This window comes from Microcaecilia unicolor, chromosome 5 (genome assembly GCF_901765095.1).
Source record: "Microcaecilia unicolor chromosome 5, aMicUni1.1, whole genome shotgun sequence".
Taxonomy (NCBI): domain Eukaryota; kingdom Metazoa; phylum Chordata; class Amphibia; order Gymnophiona; family Siphonopidae; genus Microcaecilia; species Microcaecilia unicolor.
Genome location: NC_044035.1, coordinates 242,878,491 through 242,899,001, shown reverse-complemented (window position 1 = coordinate 242,899,001; position 20,511 = coordinate 242,878,491). Strand labels below are relative to the sequence as shown.

The 20,511-nt window shown below is 45.8% G+C and overlaps 1 protein-coding gene across 2 annotated transcripts in view; it reads left to right on the top strand.

The window, feature by feature from the left end:
• Positions 1 to 2,591: 2,591 nt before the first annotated feature.
• LSAMP (limbic system associated membrane protein) overlaps positions 2,592 to 20,511 on the top strand; it is a 1,187,184-nt gene continuing 1,169,264 nt past the window's right edge. For both annotated transcript variants that reach the window (XM_030203921.1, XM_030203920.1), the window contains exon 1: positions 2,592 to 3,098. In XM_030203921.1, coding sequence (XP_030059781.1) covers positions 2,944 to 3,098 — 155 coding nt within the window. In that variant the 5' untranslated portion in view covers positions 2,592 to 2,943. The remainder of the gene's footprint in view (positions 3,099 to 20,511) is intronic.

Below are 20,511 nucleotides of genomic sequence, written 5' to 3'. Positions count from 1 at the left end.
ACAAGGAGCTGCAGTGTCACAAGGAGGGCACAGATCGGTGTAATCAAGTTTGTTAGAAACATAGGCGCCAGCTCTCTGGGTATAGTGGATGTCTGAGCATCTCCAGTATTAAGTAGTTCCTTTACTGTGTCCAGGGAAGGGATTTTTCTGTTGAGTTTAGTACCCCCAAGTGTTTTGAAAACTTGGGTCCTCTGATTGGAAATAAGGCTCTTACAACTGCCACCTCATTCCCTGTAAACTCCCTACTCTTCCACCTCCCCTCTTCCCCCCCCCCCCCCCACAAGGTTTTTTCTACTTCCATCTATAGGCTGCACAGCTATCATTCTGTACTTTTTGAGTGAAAGTCACATAGCAGTAGTTGTGCTTCCTGGTAGTGCTGCTGACCTCTGCTGACACTGTGTGGGCGACTGTAAGTACTGCCACACCACTCTTGTAAGAGGGAGGGTGCTCCAAGCACATGCATATATTACTGACAGTAACCAGGGGAATTTTGTGTGCCTGACAGAGGAGGTTATCAGATCTTCAATATTCTTTTATGGAATTCCCTGCCACTGCAGGTTAAGCTTGTGGTCAGGTCAACTATCTTTCCTTTAGGAGAATAGCCAGAGCTTAGTTGTTCATTCATGTGTTTCAATAGGGAGATCAGAAATTGACTTTATACAGGACTACCATATTATAATTGATGAGGCCAGTTTATTTCTTTATTTTTTGAGGGAAGGCTATTTTATTGAGATTTTTATATTGATGAGCCCAATATTCAAACGAGATTAGCACCTAAATCCAAGCCCATTTGTGCCCTTTTTTCAGCCAAATTTTGGGCCCTGTTTACAAAGGCATGCTAGTGTTTTTTTTAGCGCACACTAACCTGTGTAAATGCCCATAATATTCCTGTGGGCGTCTACATGTGCTAAAAAATGCTAGCGTGCTTTCGTAAACAGGGACTTTAGGTGCTTTTCAGCTGAAAATGCATTCTAATTTAGGAGCTTAAAAGTTATACTTACAAATTTAGGCCTGCCATCTAGTTTTCTAGACTTATGAGCCTAATTTATAAGCCTAGTGCTGAAAATTAGTGCTAAGCTCCTAGCTTTTTTCACTGTCCTAAATCTGCCCCTCTTGCCTCCCACTTTTTATGCTCCTAAAGACTATAAATTTAAGTATCTATTTAGGCACTCAGCCATAGTAAATTTTCAGAGGCCAATTTAGGTGTATAAATGCAAAATTGAAAGCATAAATCCTTTCAATATAGGGCCTTATGCTTATAATTGTATATGTTACATTTAATTTCATATTGCATCCTGCATTATGTTGTTTATTGAAAAGGTAACCAAAATTGAATTATAAATAAGTAAATAAATTCCTGATTATGGGATCCTTTTACTAAAAGGTGTGCTTCCAGTGCGCCAAAATGCACTACCGTGGGGCATGCTCAGGCTAGATGTTCTAATGGCCATGCACTAATTAGGACATTAGCGCTTGACCACTAATAGGAAAAATGAAAATGCAGCCATTTTACAGCTGTGTTAAAAGTGGCCTCAGTAGATGGGGAAACCATAGTGCAGGCCACCTTTTCATGCAGCTTAGAAGCGTCTCCTATAGAAAACCATTGGTTTACTATTGAGACAGATATATTTTGCACAAAGAGTGCCTCATCTCTGTGATAGGATGAGTCTTGTCTTTTTTTTTTTTTTTTTCCAAATGAGAACCTGCTAGAGGCTGTAAGGATGAGGTGGGGTGAGGCGTCAGCACTAAAACAGCACTTTTCTATTCAGTTGCACTGCTCTGAACCTGGCACATTGAGTGAAACTTCCACGGCTACTTCAAAGTAAGCGCACGAGGGCGTCCGGGCTCAGCTGTCACTGCGGGTATTGTAGGAAAGACAGACCAGGCATTCACACACACAGACACACACACTGAAGTATAACACAGCGCTAGGCTCCTCAATGCTGCCATTGTTTTGGAGCCATTCTACCAAGAAATAAAAGGAACCCACAAGCAGAGAGAGAGAGAGAGGGCATGGAAAAGAAACGCTCAGGTTGTTATTCTGTGAAAGCAAAGTTCACAATAGGTAAAAGGGCATTATACAAATGCAATTGGTTGGCATGTAGTTGACTCTGCAGTCCTGCCTAGCTGTCTTCTTCTCCCTTCCTTCTGTCCATTTCTTCCCTCCTGTGTGCCTCTCACACATAGACACCGGCACAGCTCCTGAAAGAGAGCAGCCTGGCCTTAGAAGGAGCTGTTGTCGTGACAACCTAAAGAAGCATCTAGCTTTCATCAAGGCTGCTGGGGACAAACCTGCTGCTAGAGGGGGGCAGTGGTGTAAAAGGCAGGGGGGTGATCTGGGGACGAAGGACAAGAAACTGTGCTGGCAGGTAGGAGAGCTGGGAAGAGGAGAGTGCAGGGGAGGCGGCTGCCATGGGGGGGGATTTTCCCCTTGTTCCTGACAGAGCGCAGTCGATGCTTTTCAGCTTCTGTTTCAGCAGTTGGATCCTCCTCTCTCTCTCCTTCCCGCCCTCCCTCTCTCTCTGCCTGGGAAAGTGGGTTAGTAAAAGCAGCACATTGTGCAGCTCAGATACAGATCCACTGCTGGAAGTGCAGCTCGCACAGGCAGCGACACCACCATTTACTTTCTGCACTGCACTGGGATTGTTCAGCATTTGGCTTGTTTCCCCCAATCCGGATCCTGCATATTACTTTTTGTTTTCTTCGAATAAGCTTGTGAGGAATCCGTCTCCCACCCCACCAAACTGGAAAGAAATAAAAAACCCCGTCCTCATTATCTTTGGTGCTTAATTTAACAAATAAACCAACTAAAGTAGCTGGTAACAAATTTTGGTGGGTTTGTGTGCAAGCACCTTTTTTTCAGTTTATGTATTTCTTTTTTTTAATTTTTTTGGGGGGTGTGTGTGTGTGTACAATTTGATCACTCTCCTGTGAACTGAGACCATGGTCGGGAGGGTGCCGCAGAACTGGAACCAGCTGTACCGGATCCTACTGAGATTGCTCTGCCTTCTCCCCACAGGGCTGCCAGTCCGCAGCGTGGATTTTTCCCGGAGCACCGACAACATCACAGTCCGGCAGGGGGATACAGCCATCCTCAGGTAGGGGGCAGCATGCCAGCTTTCTTAAATCACACATTTCGTCAACTGTGGAAGCCAACCCGTGCATGCATGAAGCATTTTCTCTCGCAGGCACCAAAATAGGACGAAAGTCTTTATACAATCTGATCTCTTGTGCTTTGCTGTAAGGGAGAAGTATAATAATGCAGGTGTTGTGTATAGGCTGAGTCACACAGAAGCTGAGTACCTGCTGTATTTTTTTGTGTGTGGAAAAATACTAGATGGTGATCGCTGCACATCTATGAGTTTTATTTTTATATGTATTGCACTAAGGGCATTACAGTTGGTTTTGGTGATGTACAACAAATAATCGAAATATCATATACCCATGACATATAGTGAATCTTACAACATGCACAATTCATGAACCCACCCAACTTATCTGGAATGTTCATTCACTCTTGTAACTAAAGCAGTCAACAATAAATATTATAACTCCTCACCTACATTATTTCTGATCAAAGGGCTTTCTAAAGAGCCATGTTTTTAGACCTGTTTTAAAATCCCAGTAATGTCGGCATAACGGTATTTTGTCAGCTACAGAATGCCACAAAAAGGGATGAGCGATAGAGAAAACTTTCTCCCTGGTCTCAGTGAGCTGAGCTGCAGAGAAAGCCGAAACTTGTAGGACAGCTCGGTATATAGTGTATGTATGATCGTAGGCTGGCTATGCAGTTTGAGCTCCTTTGGCTGTGTTTGCTCACTCGTGGGTGTGTGTGTGTGTTGCAGTAAGCATCAACAACTTAAAAAATATAAGTGAACGAGCCAGCAGTGCAGTCCCATATGTGCAATAGTGTTTTCTGTTCTCCAAGGCTCCCACCCCAAGTCATCCATAATTTCCGGCATTTAAGCTGTTCAGCAAGAGTTGCTCAATGAGTACTTTAGACACAAATACATTTTAACATTTTGAGATGCCTCATGATAGAACCCTGTGCATTTTGGGGAGTCAGATACTGATTTGAAGGCTGATAGATGCCCAAACATGGGCCTTTCTCTTAGATGCTAATTAATTTGGAAGAGAGATTTAGGGTTTTGGCAGTCTTGCATAAAAAAAAAAACTTTTAATATGTGTGTGCCTAGTATATATCACTCTTATCCAAGGGTTCTTCTTGCTTGATGAGGGGGAGGGGAGGTGGAGCCTGACGCTGTTGGGAAAATGTGGGGTATAAATGAGATAATAAATAAATAAAATAAACTAGATAGAGAATTGAGAAGTCTTGTAGCAGATCCAGTTTTGGATGAGAAAACAACTATGTTCAAAAGAAAAAAAAAATCCAGTCTGCAAGAGAATATTTGTGTAGGAAGTAATGATCTCCAGATCTCCCCCCCCCCCCCCCACACACACACCTTATCTCCTTCTAAAAAACAAGACCCTTCAGCCTTCCCATGCTTCCAGAAAGAAAGCAATTTGTTTTTCCTGTGCAAATTTTACAGTTGGAAGCATAACAGAACCTTTTCCTGCTCCCTAAAAAATACAAACAGCAGAATAGGCCAACCTCCAAAGGTTTTGAATTCTGGAAAATAGTGGTTGAAAATTGTTTTTTCTTGAAGCTCACTTAAAAAACAAACAAACCCCAAACTATTCATGAATTACCTATACTCTCTCCCTTATTAGACTCCCACCTACAACTAGCAGTTCTCCCCCCCCCCCCCCCAATATATATGTGGCTTTTATTCACCTTCCTGGGATCTCTAGGAGGCCTAAGCAAAAGAATGCCCAGATTGCCTCTTGTTTGTCAACACAGCCCCTCTTATATATCCTTTGGAATACAAACATATTGGGGCCAATACTCACTTATGTGGCAACTGTAATGAACACCAGTGCAGGCATTTACATTAATATATACATTCACTGCCAGCATACGTATAGCTCAGCCCTGCATTACTCCTTAAACAAAATAAGCACAAGCTTCCGCGTTAGGAGTTACGGATCAAGAAAGGGATCTGGGTGTCATCGTCGATGATACGCTGAAACCTTCTGCTCAGTGTGCTGCTGCGGCTAGGAAAGCGAATAGAATGTTGGGTGTTATTAAGAAGGGTATGGAGTCCAGGTGTGCGGATGTTATAATGCCGTTGTATCGCTCCATGGTGCGACCGCACCTGGAGTATTGTGTTCAGTACTGGTCTCCGTATCTCAAAAAAGATATAGTAGAATTGGAAAAGGTACAGCGAAGGGCGACGAAAATGATAGTGGGGATGGGACGACTTTCCTATGAAGAGAGGCTGAGAAGGCTAGGGCTTTTCAGCTTGGAGAAGAGACGGCTGAGGGGAGATATGATAGAAGTGTATAAAATAATGAGTGGAATGGATCGGGTGGATGTGAAGCGACTGTTCACGCTATCCAAAAATACTAGGACTAGAGGGCATGAGTTGAAGCTACAGTGTGGTAAATTTAAAACGAATCGGAGAAAATTTTTCTTCACCCAACGTGTAATTAGACTCTGGAATTCATTGCCGGAGAACGTGGTACGGGCGGTTAGCTTGACGGAGTTTAAAAAGGGGTTAGATAGATTCCTAAAGGACAAGTCCATAGACCGCTATTAAATGGACTGGAAAAATTCCTCATTTTTAGGTATAACTTGTCTGGAATGTTTTTACGTTTGGGGAGCGTGCCAGGTGCCCTTGACCTGGATTGGCCACTGTCGGTGACAGGATGCTGGGCTAGATGGACCTTTGGTCTTTCCCAGTATGGCACTACTTATGTACTTATGTACTTAGGATACCAAGGGGCTCATTTTCAAAGCACTTAGCCTTCCAAAGTTCCATAGGTTTCTATGGAACTTTGGAAGGCTAAGTGCTTTGAAAATGTGCCTCCAAGCTACCTTGGCCTTAACTCTTTCATTGTCGTGTGCCACACCCATTATCCAACATGAATGTCTTCCCTTCCCCCCCCCCCCCCCCCCCCATATTGAAAAGCATTTAACTGGCCAGAACCGGCAACTGGCCAGTTGAATGCCCCATAACCGGCTATCTGGCGATATTCAGTGTGTGTGTGGGGGGGGGGGGGAGGGGGGGATAGCCGGCTATCTCTCACCAAATATCGCTGGTTAGTGGCTATCCACTGATTTTGATCCCCACTTTAGCGACTATATTTAGCCGCATGACTCTGTGTGATATGTTTGGCTGTTAGAAGACAATCGGCTACATCTGAATATCAACATAGTCAGTTATCTTCTAATCGGTCAAATATAAATCGAATATTTGGTGCCAGTCACCGGAAGCAGCCTGGCAGTGGTAATCCGGATTTAGCGGTGACTGAGGGAGTTAGCTGGGTTAATTTCTGTGGTCTGAATATCAGCCCCAGTATTTTTCTAATCATGATAAATATATATGATATTTTATGATATTTCTCAGTACTTATTGAGTTTTAGGGCCCTGTGTTAGCGTTTTTAGCTCACCTACAATTAGCACACATGCTAACAGTGTAGGTGCCTATAGGGATATTGTAGGTACATCAAAGGTTAATGCACGTACATGGTTAACGCGTGTTAAAGACACTAATGCGGCTTAGTAAACAGGGCCCTTAATGTCTTTTCAGTTAAGGAGCAGCATTGTTGGGCTGTGTTTAGAGCATCAATTAGATTAGATTTATTATTTTTTTCTATTCTGTTCTTATTCAGAGCGGATTATAATAAAACATCCATAAAAACAGTCAACAAAAAGAAAAATCAAACATATTACAGATACAGTAGTCAATCAGAACAGGAAAAAGCCTTAAAGAAGAGGAAGTCTCTGAGTTGTTTCCGGAATGCAGGACCACTGGTTTCACACTTGAGTTGTAATGGTAAATTGTTCCATTGTTCCAAGGGCGGTGGAAAGGACTGACTAGAAGAGTCAATGCATCCTTAAAAAGCTAAGTGAAAGCTGATTTAATTTTGCTTATATGCACTTCAATAAAAAATTTGGGGGAGGTTTTTGAGCTAATGATGACTGCATGAACTCTTACATATAAGCTTGATAGCCAATAAAGAGTCAGTTGAAGCTTTTCCTCCCATTTTTTTAAATTGAAAAAATAAAAAATTAAAAAGTTTGTAAAAATTTTAAAAATTTAAATTGAAGAGGTGATGGATTGAAAATTGATGTTATTATTGAAGTTGCATTTGATCAGGAAGGTGACATACACTAATTTAAACAGGGATCTCGCTTACCAGCACATAATCCAGGAAGCAGCATCTGCTAACTAGGGGGTCCTTTTACAAAGGCGTGCTGAAAAATGGCTTGCGGTAGTGTGGGCGCGCCTGTAAAAAAGGCATTTTTTTAAAATTTTTGCTGAAAATGGATGCAAGGCAAAATGAAAATTGCCGAGCATCCATTTTGGGTCTGAGACCTTACCGCCAGCCTTTGACCTAGCAGTAAAGACTCACATAGTAACCGGGTGGTAAGACCTATGTGTACCAAACGCCACTTGGCACGTGTCCGTTATGCGTGCCCGGAAAAAAAAAATATTTTTCATACACGCATATCGGACACACACAAAAAATGAAATTACCACAAGAGCCACGCGGTAGTTGGGCGGGAACTCCATTTTGGCACATGTTGGGCGTGTGCAGACGCTTATGCAGCTTAATAAAAGGGCTCCTAGATAAGTCCTTTGAATATCAACCGGTATATATCCCCTCCCCCCCAATTTTTATTAATTATTATTATTAGTTAAAATTCTGCCTTTCTTATAGTTTCACAAGGGAAACATCTTGCCAAGCTTCACAGATTTCAGGGGGAGAGAGAGAATAGAATATGTAATAGATGTGGGTTTTTTTTGAATTTCATTAAGGTGTTTGATACTGTTCCAAGGAGAAGATATGTAAACAAGCTAGCTAGGCTGGGAGAAGAAAGGAACGTTAGAAAATGAGTGAGAAGATGGTTGAGGAATAGGACTCAGAAAACAAAGTCAGGGATAGCCTAATGGCTGAGAACCAGGGAAACCAAGTTTAAATCCCACTGCTGCTGCTTGTGAGCTTGGGCAAGTCACTTAGGAGTCCTTTTCCAAAGATGCACTAGCATTTTTAGCATATGTTAAATGCTAGAGACACCCATATATTCCTGTGGGCGTCTCTAAGGTTTAGTGCACGCTAATCATTAGCACGCACTAAAAACACTACCGCGCCTTTGTAAAAAACCCTCTATTGCCTCAGGTACAAACTTAGATTATAAGCCTTCCAGGGACAGGGAAATACCGACTGTACCTGAATGTAGCTCACTTTGAATTATAACTGAAAAAGGCAAGAGACAGATTCTACTACTACTACAAATCATTTCTATAGTGCTACCAGTTGTACGCAGCGCTTCACAATTGAGCATGAAGAAAAGACAGTCCCTGCTCAAAAGAGCTTACAATCTAAATCAGGACAGACAGACAGACAGGCAGGACAAATAAGGGATAAGGGTAGGACAGACAGATAGGACACATAGGGAAAAGGGACTATTGAAGCGAGGAAGACAAGATAAAGGTTACGAGCAGGTGACAAGTTAGGAATTAAAAGCAGCATCAAACAGGTAGGCCTTTAGCCCGGATTTGAGGCGGCCAGGGATGGAGCTTGACGTAATGGCTCAGGAAGTCTGTTCCAGGCATAAGGTGCGGCGAGATAAAAGGACTGGAGTCTGGAGTTAGCGATGGAGGAGAAGGGTGCAATTAGGAGCGATTTGCCTAGTGAACGGAGTTCCTGGGAAGGAGTGTAGGGAGAGATGAGGGTGGAGAGGTAGTGAGGGACAGCAGAGTGAATGCACTTATAGGTTAATAAGAGGAGCGTGAACTGTATACGGAAACGGATGGGGAGCCAGTGAAGTGACTTCAGAAGAGGGCTGATATGGGCATCAAAATAAAAATCAACAGGGACCATTCTGGCGTGCCACAAGGACCAGTGCTAGACCCAGTCCTCTTCAAAATTTATAAGTGACATAGGATAACGGTTACAAGGGGAATTTGCAACAGCATGGACGCACCCCAGGGGCTAAATAAGTTAGCAACCACACTTTAATCCCCCAAAATGTGGAGTGGCAGAAATCCAAGAGATAAATGTGTTTTCAGAAGTGAAGATCTAGTAGTTGCCACTCAAGAAAGCCTGGCGGGAAGTGTTATTATCTCTAATGACTTTAAGATAATGTGTAAATATGAGGAAGTAGTTGTGAAAGCAGATAGTACACTTGAGTATACAAATGAGGTGTAAGTAGCAAAAAGGGACAAGAAAAATCTCTTTGTACAGATCTCTGGTGAGACCCCCTAGTAGAGTACTATACATAAAAGAGCATTGTCAAGGCAGAGGCAATTCAAAGAGAGGCCAGGCCAATGGAGAATGGCCTGGAGTGTCAACCCCATACTGAAAGAGAGAGAGTACTCATTAGAAGAGGGAAAGGGAAGTTGGTAATACAAACAATATCCAACATGCTTCAATAAGAGTACCAGAAGATAGTATTTATTTATTTCCTAAAATGTTTATGCTGCCTATCTAAAAATGTTAAGCAGATTACAATATCCAACCACAATCAAAAACAGAGGGTTAAAAAACACAAATATAAAAGGGGTAAAGAGTCATGGATTTGATTTACTGCCTTTCTGTGGGTACAGCTAAAGCAGTTTATATATGTTATATATATATGCAGATACCTTCTCTGTCCCTAGTGGGCTCACAGTCTCATTTTTTTTTGTACTTGAGGTAAGGGAGGGTTTATTAGCTCGCCCAGGATCACAAGGAGCTGCAATAGGAATCAAACCCAATTCCCCAGGCTCTCAAACCATTGCACTAACCATTAGGCTACTCCTCCACTCCAACCCAAAAGTCCAATCCTCACCAGCCCCAACTTTGTACAATTAAAGTTTCTCTAAACCCTCCCAACTCTCCTTCATATACCATCCCTCAGTACTTCCAACGAACAGTCGCACTATGCCACATACAGCTCTTGGTTAAACACTTTATGAAAGAACCACACCTTTAGCCGCTTCCTAAATTTAAATAGAATGGACAAAATTTAATATGGAAGGGATAGGAGTCATCACATGATGCTGAAGGACGCTCAAAAGGAATGTGAGAAAATATTATTCTAACCAGATTGTGGGTATGTGGACCAGATTTCTAGATGAGCTTACAGGAGCCAGAACAATGGTAGAATTCAAGTATGCATGACATAGGTACAAGAGGATCTTAGAGGCAGAGGAAGGAGGTAGAGGACCATGAATCCAGCCTGATCCTTGGCAGCAGAATGGACAGGCAGAAATGGGTAAGACTGCATGGACTGGGCAGGTGGTCGTCTTCTGCCAAACCTTCAGTGTGTTTAGGTATTTTGGGCTTCATGTCCTTAGATTGCACCATTGTCATGGCATGGTTTTCCTGCATTTTCTGTAGGAAACCAACATTACTAGATAAGATCTAAGGAGACTCAAGCATAGGGATATGACATAGCTATTGTATTTGATGGCTTAAAGCAGGGTTCATCCAAAATGTTTCATTATATGCTTATTTTCACTGTATTTACCTATATTTGGCCTCCTATGCAGCTGCTCCATCTTTGAACAGTAAATTGGCTTGCCAGTGATTCTAACTGGACTTTGCTTTACACTTGGGAAACCTTTATACTCAGGGGGCCACATGAACATCAGTAATATCCTTGGTGGGCCAAAGTATTATATAATGTCAAACCAGATATGTACAGAGCTCCATAGACCTGTGATAAAAAGTAAAAATGTAACGAAAAACAATGGACACAAACTGCTAGAGTGGTTATTCTGAAAATATTTGTGAAACACATTATTTAAAATCACCAAATTCAGGTTAATGACGTTTTCTGTGTATACTTCCCATGGTCTGGCAGGCCACATTCTGCTCACGGGCCACAGGTTGCCCACTCCTGCTCTACACTTATGTGCTGGGCCAAGAACGAGAGCGAAAATAGGAAGAGAATAATTGAACCTGATAATGTTTTGTATTCGTATATGCTAATTTGCAAGCTGTTGAATGGAAGACTTAAGAGAGAGAGAAAGAGGAACATATGTAACCTACTCTTGGAATACATAAGAAAATTTTAAAGGAGACAGGAGTTATAAAATGCTAATTTCCTTGTCATCAAGCAGATGAAGCCATTACGTATGGGTTATGTCCATCAACCAGCAGGGGAGATAGAGAGCACTCAAACTTTCACAGTGCCCTCTTGGCTAGCTAGCTCCACTGCCTCTTCAGTATTCTCTATCTCCCTTAGCAGGGTGGCTGCAGCTTATTCGAGCTCCAGAAAAATCTGCCGGGAGGTGGTTCCTGGCTTGCCAGTTGTTAACCGGGGTGTTGGAGGCTATAGCAGCTTCACTTTAAAGGCACATAGGTTAGCCCTTTCCCTGCCTTACCCATACCTCTGTGGATGTGGACATATTGCCTTGCTTTCCCTGTCCTTACCCACCAACAGTGGATGCAGGCATATAGGTTCGCCCTTTCCCTGCCTTTCCCACTCATCTGAGCCTCCGGAGTCTTCAATACCTCTGCTTTCCTCACAGCTTAAAAAAAAAAAAAAAGTTGCGTCGCGTTTTTAAATGCAGAGACGCTGGAACAGAGGTTTTTGACCTGATTTTCAGCAGGATCATAGTTGTACACTAGATCCTTTGAGGTAAGAGTGTTTTCCAACTCCTCCGGGGTGGGCCCGCGATCGGGGCGATTTTGGTGCGAAACCGCCATTTTGGATTTTACCGCCGTTTTTTCGGCGATGGCTGCGGACAATGTAAAGCGCTGTTCCACTTGTGGCAAGCGCAAATCAGCAGCAGGGCTCTGTAAATCGTGCTGTATTGGCGTAGGAGCCGGCCCGAGCATGGCGAGTGATGTTTCTTCCCGCTCTGAGCTGGCAGCGGGTGCCATTTTGCTTACACCGCATGGCACGGCCTCTGTGGACACGGAGAGACCTGAGCTGGGTGGGGCACCTCGAGATGAGGTTATTTCAGGAGTGGCTAGCACCGGACAAGATTTGGGTGCCCAGGGTGAGATTTTCTCCCCGGATTTTGTGCTTTTGCTGCATAAAGCATACATGATGGAAAGAGCCCTTCCTCAAGGTTGCCTGAGGCTCCTCTGATTGCCCCCCCGATGGATTCTGGGCTGGGACTGCCCAGTGAGGCTTTTTTCCCAGATGCTTGACCTAAAGATAAGCACAGAAGGGTTAATTCCCCTTCAGATTGTGGTGCACCTTTCCCCCCCCCCCCGTGGTCGGGGTGTGAGGATTCGGAGAACTCTGACAGACGTTCTTCGTCTGAGGAACCAGAGTCAGGTGCGGATTTACCACAGGATCTGGATGATCCCTCCGCGGTGAGGATTTTCCACCGTGATGAGCTGCCAGCGCTTATTTCAGATACCCTGCAGGCCCTCTCGATTGAAGATCCTGACAGTGGCATGGCCTCCTCGGGTAATCCCAGGATGGCTAGTACCAAGAAAGCTGCTCGGGCCTTCCCTTTGCATGACTCCATCCTAGAGCTTGTTTCGGCTCAGTGGGCTGACCCCGAGGGACCTTTGAGAGTTTCCAGGGCTATGGGGCAGTTATACCCTCTGCGTGAGGGACATATGGCTCGTTTTCAAATGCCTACAGTGGATGCCCTAGTCACTGCGGTGACAAAGAGAACTACCCTCCCTGTTGAAGGAGGTGTTGCCCTGAAGGATGCTCAAGACCGTAGGCTGGAAACAGCATTGAAACGGTCCTTTGAAATTGCAGGTCTCACTGTTCGGGCGTCTGCATGCAGCTGTTATGCTGTTAGAGCCTGCCTAGCTTGGCTGCAACAGGCAGTGGCTCAGCCCGGAGATGGAGCGGAGCCCTTCTTGGATGTGGCTCCGCGGATGGAGGTGGCCTTGTCCTTTCTGGCTGATGCCCTTTATGACCTTGTCAGAGCTTCGGCTAAACAAATGGCAGTAGCAGTGGCGGCTCACCGTCGTCTGTGGCTACGACACTGGGCAGCGGACATGGCCTCTAAGCAAAGGTTGGTGAAGTTGCCTTTTCAAGGACTTCTCCTATTTGGTGAGGAGTTGGAGAAAATTGTGAAAGGCCTGGGTGATCCAAAACCCCAGCGCTTGCCCAAAGATAGGCAGAGGCCTTCCTCTAAGGGCCAGGCGGTCCACTCCTCGTACAGACCTCGCTTCCATGAAGCTAGAAGTTACCGCCCGGGGCGTTCTGCTGGGTTCACTTCACGTGCCCGTGGTCAGCAGAGGAACTCCTTTCGCTCGGACAAGCGTTCCGCAGCCGGTGGCTGAAGACCAGGAGTTCAGGGGCGACCCTCTCAATGATGGTGCGCTGGCCCTCTCCTCGATGCCTGTCATCGGAGGACGGCTTTCCCTCTTTGTCGAGGAGTGGGCCAAGATTTCCTCAGATCAGTGGGTTCTGGACCTGATCAGAGATGGATACAGAATAGAATTCAATGCCCCAGTAAGAGACATGTTTGTGGAGTCCCGATGCGGTTCTGCCGTCAAACGGGCGGCGGTGGAGGAGACTTTACAAGGTCTGATTCAGTTAGGGGCAGTGAACCCGGTGCCTCCCGCCGAGCAAGGCTGCGGCCAATACTCCATCTACTTTGTGGTGCCGCGAAAAGGTGGGTCCTTTCGCTCTATTCTGGACTTAAAAGAAGTGAACAAGTCCCTGAGAGTGCGGCATTTCCACATGGAATCCCTGCGCTCCGTCATTGCGGCGGTTCAGCCAGGAGAGTTTCTCACGTATCTAGACCTGAAAGAAGCTTACTTGCACATACCGATTTGGCCCCCGCACCAGAAGTTTCTGAGGTTTGCGGTGTTGGGAAAACATTTCCAGTTCAGGGCCTTGCCTTTTGGCCTCGCCACAGCTCCCCGAACCTTTTCGAAGGTAATGGTGGTAGTAGCTGCTTTTCTCAGGCGAGAAGGTATCAGGGTTCACCCGTACCTAGACGACTGGCTCATCAGAGCAGACTCTGCAACAGAGAGCTTACAAGCTGGCCAGAGTGGTCTCAGTACTGCAATCTCTAGGCTGGGTCATCAATATGGCCAAAAGTCACCTGTCCCCTTCACAATCTCTAGAGTTTTTGGGGGCCAGGTTCGACACAGTCTCGGACTATGTGTCCTTACCCGAGCTAAGGCGGTGCAAGCTTCAGAATCAGGTCCGTCTGCTCCTGAGGATGCCCCGCCCGCGAGCTTGGGACATTGTCCAGCTGCTGGGATCGATGACAGCCACGATGGAAGTGGTACCCTGGGCGAGAGCGCACCTGAGACCTCTACAGTATTCCCTACTCCGGAGATGGTCTCCTATTTCTCAGGATTACCAATGCAGACTTACTTGGCTCCCTGCGGCCCGTCTCAGCATGGAGTGGTGGCTCTCGGACAGCATGCTGTGGCGAGGAATGCCGCTGACGCTCCCCGTTTGGTGCCTAGTGGTAACAGATGCCAGCCTGAAGGGCTGGGGTGCACACTGCAAGGGGAAGCATGCCCAGGGTCTATGGACACCCAAGGAGTCGGAGTGGTCCATCAACCGCCTAGAGTTAAAAGCGGTGTTTCAGGCGCTTCTGGCCTTTCAAGTGACCCTGGAAGGATTGGCTGTCAGAGTGATGTCGGACAACACGACAACGGTGGCCTATATAAATCGACAAGGCGGAACAAGGTGCAGAGCACTAGCCGCGCAGGCCGAACTGATTTGCCACTGGGCCGAGCTGCATCTTCAGTGTCTGTCGGCAGCTCATATTGCAGGTCAGAGCAATGTGCAGGCTGATTATCTGAGCAGGCATCAGATCGATCAGCAGAATGGAATCTGGCAGACGAAGTATTCCTGCAGATCTGTGCCAAATGGGGCAAGCCTGTGATGGATCTAATGGCGACAAGTGCCAATACCAAAGTCCCGTGCTTCTTCAGCAGACGGAGAGATCCTCGCTCGGCGGGGTTGGATGCCTTGGCTCAACCCTGGCCTCCGAGTCTACTTGGCCCTTGATAGGGCGCCTGCTCTTGCGGATTCGGCTGCACCCAGGAGAAGTGGTCCTCATCGCCCTGGATTGGCCAAGGAGACCTTGGTATGCAGACCTCCGACAGATGCTCCTGGAGGCCCCTCTGCCGTTACCTCTGGTACCGAACCTGTTGACTCAGGGACCGGTAGCCATGGAGGACGCAGGCCGCTTTGGTCTTACGGCATGGCTATTGAGAGGGCGCAATTGAGGGATAAAGGTTATTCCAATAAAGTTATTTCCACTCTCCTGCAAGCCCGCAAGCGGTCCACTTCCGTGGCTTATGCCAGGATTTGGGGCCTGTTTGAGTCTTGGTGTGCTTCCAGAGCCATTGTTCCAATGCGGGCTCCTGTCTCGCCGATTCTGGACTTTTTGCAGGAAGGTGTACAAAAAGGCTTGGCCTATAATTCCCTGCGGGTGCAGGTGGCAGCGTTGGCCTCCCTTCGTGGTAAGGTGGAAGGCGTGTCTTTGGCTGCTCACCCAGATGTGGCACGGTTTCTTAGAGGGGTGCTTCGGCTCCGACCTCCAGTGCGAGCACCCTGTCCAGCTTGGAACCTGGGGCTAGTTTTGAAAACCCTGCAGGCATCTCCTTTTGAGCCGCTTCGGCGAGCATCGGAGAAAGACTTGACACTGAAGGCCGTTTTTCTGGTGGCCATTACCTCGGCGAGACGGGTGTCAGAGCTCCAGGCGCTGTCCTGTAGAGACCCATTTCTGCAATTTTCAGAGTCCGGAGTCACGGTTCGGACCGTGCCTTCCTTTATGCCTAAGGTGGTTTCAGCCTTTCACTTAAACCAGCCTATTTTCTTGCCCTCTTTTTCAGAGGAAGAGTTTCCAGAATCTTTTGGGCAGCTGCACCTTTTGGATGTGCGCAGGACTCTGCTGCAGTATCTGCGAGTTACTAACTCTTTCAGGACTTCTGATCATCTGTTTGTTTTGCTATCCGGTTCTCGCAGAGGGTCTCCAGTATCTAAAGCCACTATTGCCCGCTGGCTCAAAGAAACTATCTTTTCAGCTTATCTGCTGGCCGGCAGGGTTCCACCTGTCGCCTTTAAGGCACATTCTACTAGAGTGATTTCTTCCTCTTGGGCTGAAACTGGAGCACTCTCTCTTCAAGAGATATGCAGTGCAGCAACATGGGCTTCTAAGCTCTCCTTTGCCCGACATTACAGGCTGGATGTGGCTGCCAGGAGGGATGCGCGTTTTGGTGCACAAGTGCTAGCGCGTGGTGTGGCTTGTTCCCACCCTATCTAGGGATTGCTTTGTTACATCCCATACGTAATGGCTTCATCTGCTTGATAACAAGGAAGGGAAAATTAGATTCTTACCTTGGTAATTTTCTTTCCTTTAGTCATAGCAGATGAAGCCATGAGCCCTCCCTGTATGATTGTCTGTATGCTGTGAATCTGTTTTTCAGGTTCTGTTCTAATTTCCTGAAGTTCCTTCCTTGGGAGAAAGTTGGAAAACAATCTTCAGGATTCATGTTCAGTTTAAATTTAGGAGGATGTGTTCATTCCCTCCAGCATGTTTTTTTTGGAGGATGTGTTGATTCTCTCCAGGAGGCGCGTGTGTTCCCCTCCAGTTCTATGAATAGGAGGATGAGTTCATTCCCTCCAGTGTGTTGGGAGGATGTGTGATTCCCTCCAGGAGGCGCGTGTGTTCCCCTCCATTTATACAATAAGGAGGATGAGTTTATTCCCTCCAGGAGGATGTGCATTCCCTCCTTTATGAGTTCATGCCCTTGTGATGGGCCATCGTTCGCTGTGAGGAAAGCGCTTGTGATTCCCATTGCGGTTTGTCATACTGCTTTGGAAGCTTCAAATACTGAAGAGGCAGTGGAGCTAGCTGGCCAAGAGGGCACTGTGAAAGTTTGAGTGCTCTCTATCTCCCCTGCTGGTTGATGGACATAACCCATACGTAATGGCTTCATCTGCTATGACTAAAGGAAAGAAAATTACCAAGGTAAGAACCTAATTTTCCCATATTTGTGGTTTTTAGGAGAATGGTAAACTCTTTGTATTTCATATTACCTTCATACATATTGGAGATTGGAAAATGATCTTGGCAAGTAACACTTCTTTAATATGCATCCACCTCCTTTCCCTGAAAAAAAGTTAAAATAAGGATCAGAACCCCTGTGACTGCGCTGTTCCCTATAACCTGAGCAGGAGTCCTCCATCTACAGTCCTGCCAGTAGTGGTGGTGGGGTACTGTTTCACTATTATATTTTCAATGGTGAGGGACAGGCAAGCAGGACTCCAGGGAACTTGCCGGTACCTAGCAATTGAAAACATAATATTGAAGCACCCCCCCCCCCCCCCCCCCACACACACACACACTGGCAGCAATGCAGTTGGAAGAATCCTGCTCATCTTAGAGGGCAGAGGCAGTCTGACCATTTGGGAAACCGGGCAGTGCCCGAGGGCCCCAGAGGCTCTGCCTGGATGCCTGCTGCTCCACAGCCCTCCCCCTTCGTACCTTGAAAGGCGCACCACTGTTGATCTAGTGGCCTCCGCAAGGGGGAACATGTTCTTTCCTGCCCACTGTGCTGCCGCTATTCCCCCTGCCCGGCACCGCCATATTTTAAAAACGGCGCCTGAGACTGTCAAGACCTGCAAGGCTACTGCGGGAAGTCTCGGCTGCCATTTTGAAAACATGGTGGTGCCAGTGGGCAGGGGAATAGCGGTAGCACAGCGGGCAGGAAAGAACATGCTCCTCCCTGCAGAAGCCACTAGACTACCATGGCCCTTCAGAGAGGACCAGGGCAGTGGGGGTGTTGGCTGCGATGATAGGGGGGGGGCAGCAGAACAGCAGTAGGGGGGCATCAGGCAGCGGACGTGTAGGGGGGCCCAGACTACTCTCAGTCCTCTCCTGTTAGAGGGAAAAGTGCCAGTGAGTCATGGATTTAATAAGCTTGAAATCTAGGGCATATACTAAGCTGCAAAAACACTGAAATAGTCTCTCTTTCAGGTGCTTATTATTGGGAATGCTTTCTTTTTTTTTTCTGGCTAGTGGAGTGTTTGTTCAAGGCCTCGATGAATGACTTAGCAACAGGGCCAGCGTAATGATTGGGTAGACTAGGTGGTTGCCTAGGGTGGCAGCTTCTGGGGAGTAGATGGGCATTAAATGGTATGGAATTCAAACGAGCGTGGGATAAACACAAAGGAATCCAGTTTAGAAGGAATGGATCCATGGAATCTTCATGGAGAATGCCTAAATCCTATAGCACACAACTCAGAAAAGGGTGTGGCCAGGGAGGGCCAGGTCAGGGGCATTCTGAAAATTTGCATGCAGTTTTATGTGCTGAAATGCCATGAGCTCAGCACCACAGTGGTAATTGTCCCGGCAACTGCTTACTTAAACACAATGCAGTAGCAATACCAATAACATTTCCAAGCACTTTCATGAGTTTTTCAAAGATTTTGATATTGTTAATATAAGGAGCATCAGAGTTCACAGCATCAACATCGCTATCCAAACATTCAAAAGCAACGATGTGCAAATTAGAGAGCTGCACGGGAACGGGGTTTGCGGGAATCCTGCAGGGACGGAAGCAGTTCTGAGGGGTTCCCGTGGGGACGGAAACAGTTCTTGTGGTGTTCCCGCGGGGATGGAAGCAGTTCTGCGGGGTTCCCGTGGAAGTGTAAGCTACATCTGCATCAGCCTCTCATCTACCAAGTACCAAGTTCTTTGAGTGTTGTCTCCTCCTCCTCTTCCTCCTTGCTTTAACAGCACAAATGTGGAAACTTTTCCATTAAGGAGGTGGTAGAGACACAAATGATGATGGAACTCAAAAAGGCGTAGGATGAACACAGAGGATCTCTAATTAGAAAATGAAAGTTATAAAAAACTTAACCTTAAATGGCTGCATGTGTGTGGATGTGTGAAGTAATGCTTAGATGGCGACTGACTGTGATTAACTAGGGCCAATACCGGGCAGACTTGTATGGTCTGTGTCTAATATATGAAAGTCTAGTTTAGGATGGGCTGGAGTATTGTGTCCAGTTTTGGAGGCCGTATCTTGCTAAAGATGTAAAAAGACTGGAAGCAGTGGAAAGAAAAGCTACAAAAATGGTATATTTATATATTTATTGCATTTGTATCCCACCTTATCCCACCTATTTGCAGGCTCAAAGTGGCTTACATAGTTTTGTTATACACAGTTAATCCTGGATGGCAGATACAATTATTGTTGTGCAGAGATTAATTAGGGGAAGAAGTAGAGAGAAGAAGGAAGGAATTTAGTAGGAATATTAAACGATGGGTTTTCTTAGACGATGGGTTTTCAGAGGTGGATTAGTACAGTTCTGGGTTTTCATTGTAAGCTTTGTTGAAGTAATATGTCTTGAGGGATTTGCGGAAGATAGTTGTTTCGTTGATTGTCTTCAGGTCTCTAGGTAGTGCGTTCCATAACTTCGTGCTCATGTAGGAGAAGGTGGTATCATGCATCGTCTTGTATTTTAGTCCTTTGCAGTTGGGGAAGTGCAGGTCAAGAAATTTGCGGGATGATTTTGAGGCGTTTCTGGGAGATAGGTCCACAAGGTTTAACATGTAGATTGGGGTGTCTGCGTGAATGATTTTGTGTACCATTGTGCAGATCTTGAATGCAATATGTTCCTTAAGTGGGAGCCAGTGAAGTTTCTCTCTTAAGGGTTTTGCACTTTCATATTTGGTTTTTCCAAATATGAGTCTGGCCGCAGTATTGTGGGCAGTCTGGAGCTTCTTGATGTTCTGCTCTTTACAGCCTGTGTACAGTGCATTACAGTAATCGAGATGGTTTATCACCATTGACTGTACCAGGGTGTGGAATATGTATCTCGGGAAGAAAGGTTTAACTCTTTTGAGTTTTCACATGGAATAGAACATCTTTTTCATCGTGTTTTTCACGTGAGCATCGAGAGTGAGGTTTCGATCTATGGTTACTCCTAGAATTTTCAAGTTTTGCGAAATAGGCAAGGAACAGTATGGTGTGGTTATGGTAGGGAAGCTTTTTGTGTTATGTTGTGAGGTGAGAACAAGACATTGTGTTTTCTCTGCATTTAGTTTCAGTTGGAATGCATCTGCCCAGGAGTGCATTATTTGGAGGCTTCGGTTAATCTCGTTGGTAATTTCATTTAGATCGTGTCTAAACGGAATGGAGATCGTGACGTCATCTGCATATATGTAAGGGTTGAGGTTTTCAGTTGCTAGAAGTTTAGCCAAAGGTATCATCATCAGGTTGAATAAGGTTGGTGAGAGGGGGGATCCTTGGGGTACTCCACATTCAGGTGTCCAGCGGGGTGATGTGTCCGCTTTCGTTGTTACTTGGTATGATCTTGTGATCAGGAATCCTTTGAACCATTTGAGAACTGTGCCTCCTATTCCGAAGTATTCTAGTATATGTAATAGTATTTCATGGTCAACCATGTCAAAGGCACTGGACATGTCGAATTGTAGGAGGAGTATGTTGCTGCCCCTTGCAATTTCTTGTTTAAATGAGTTCATTGCAGACAC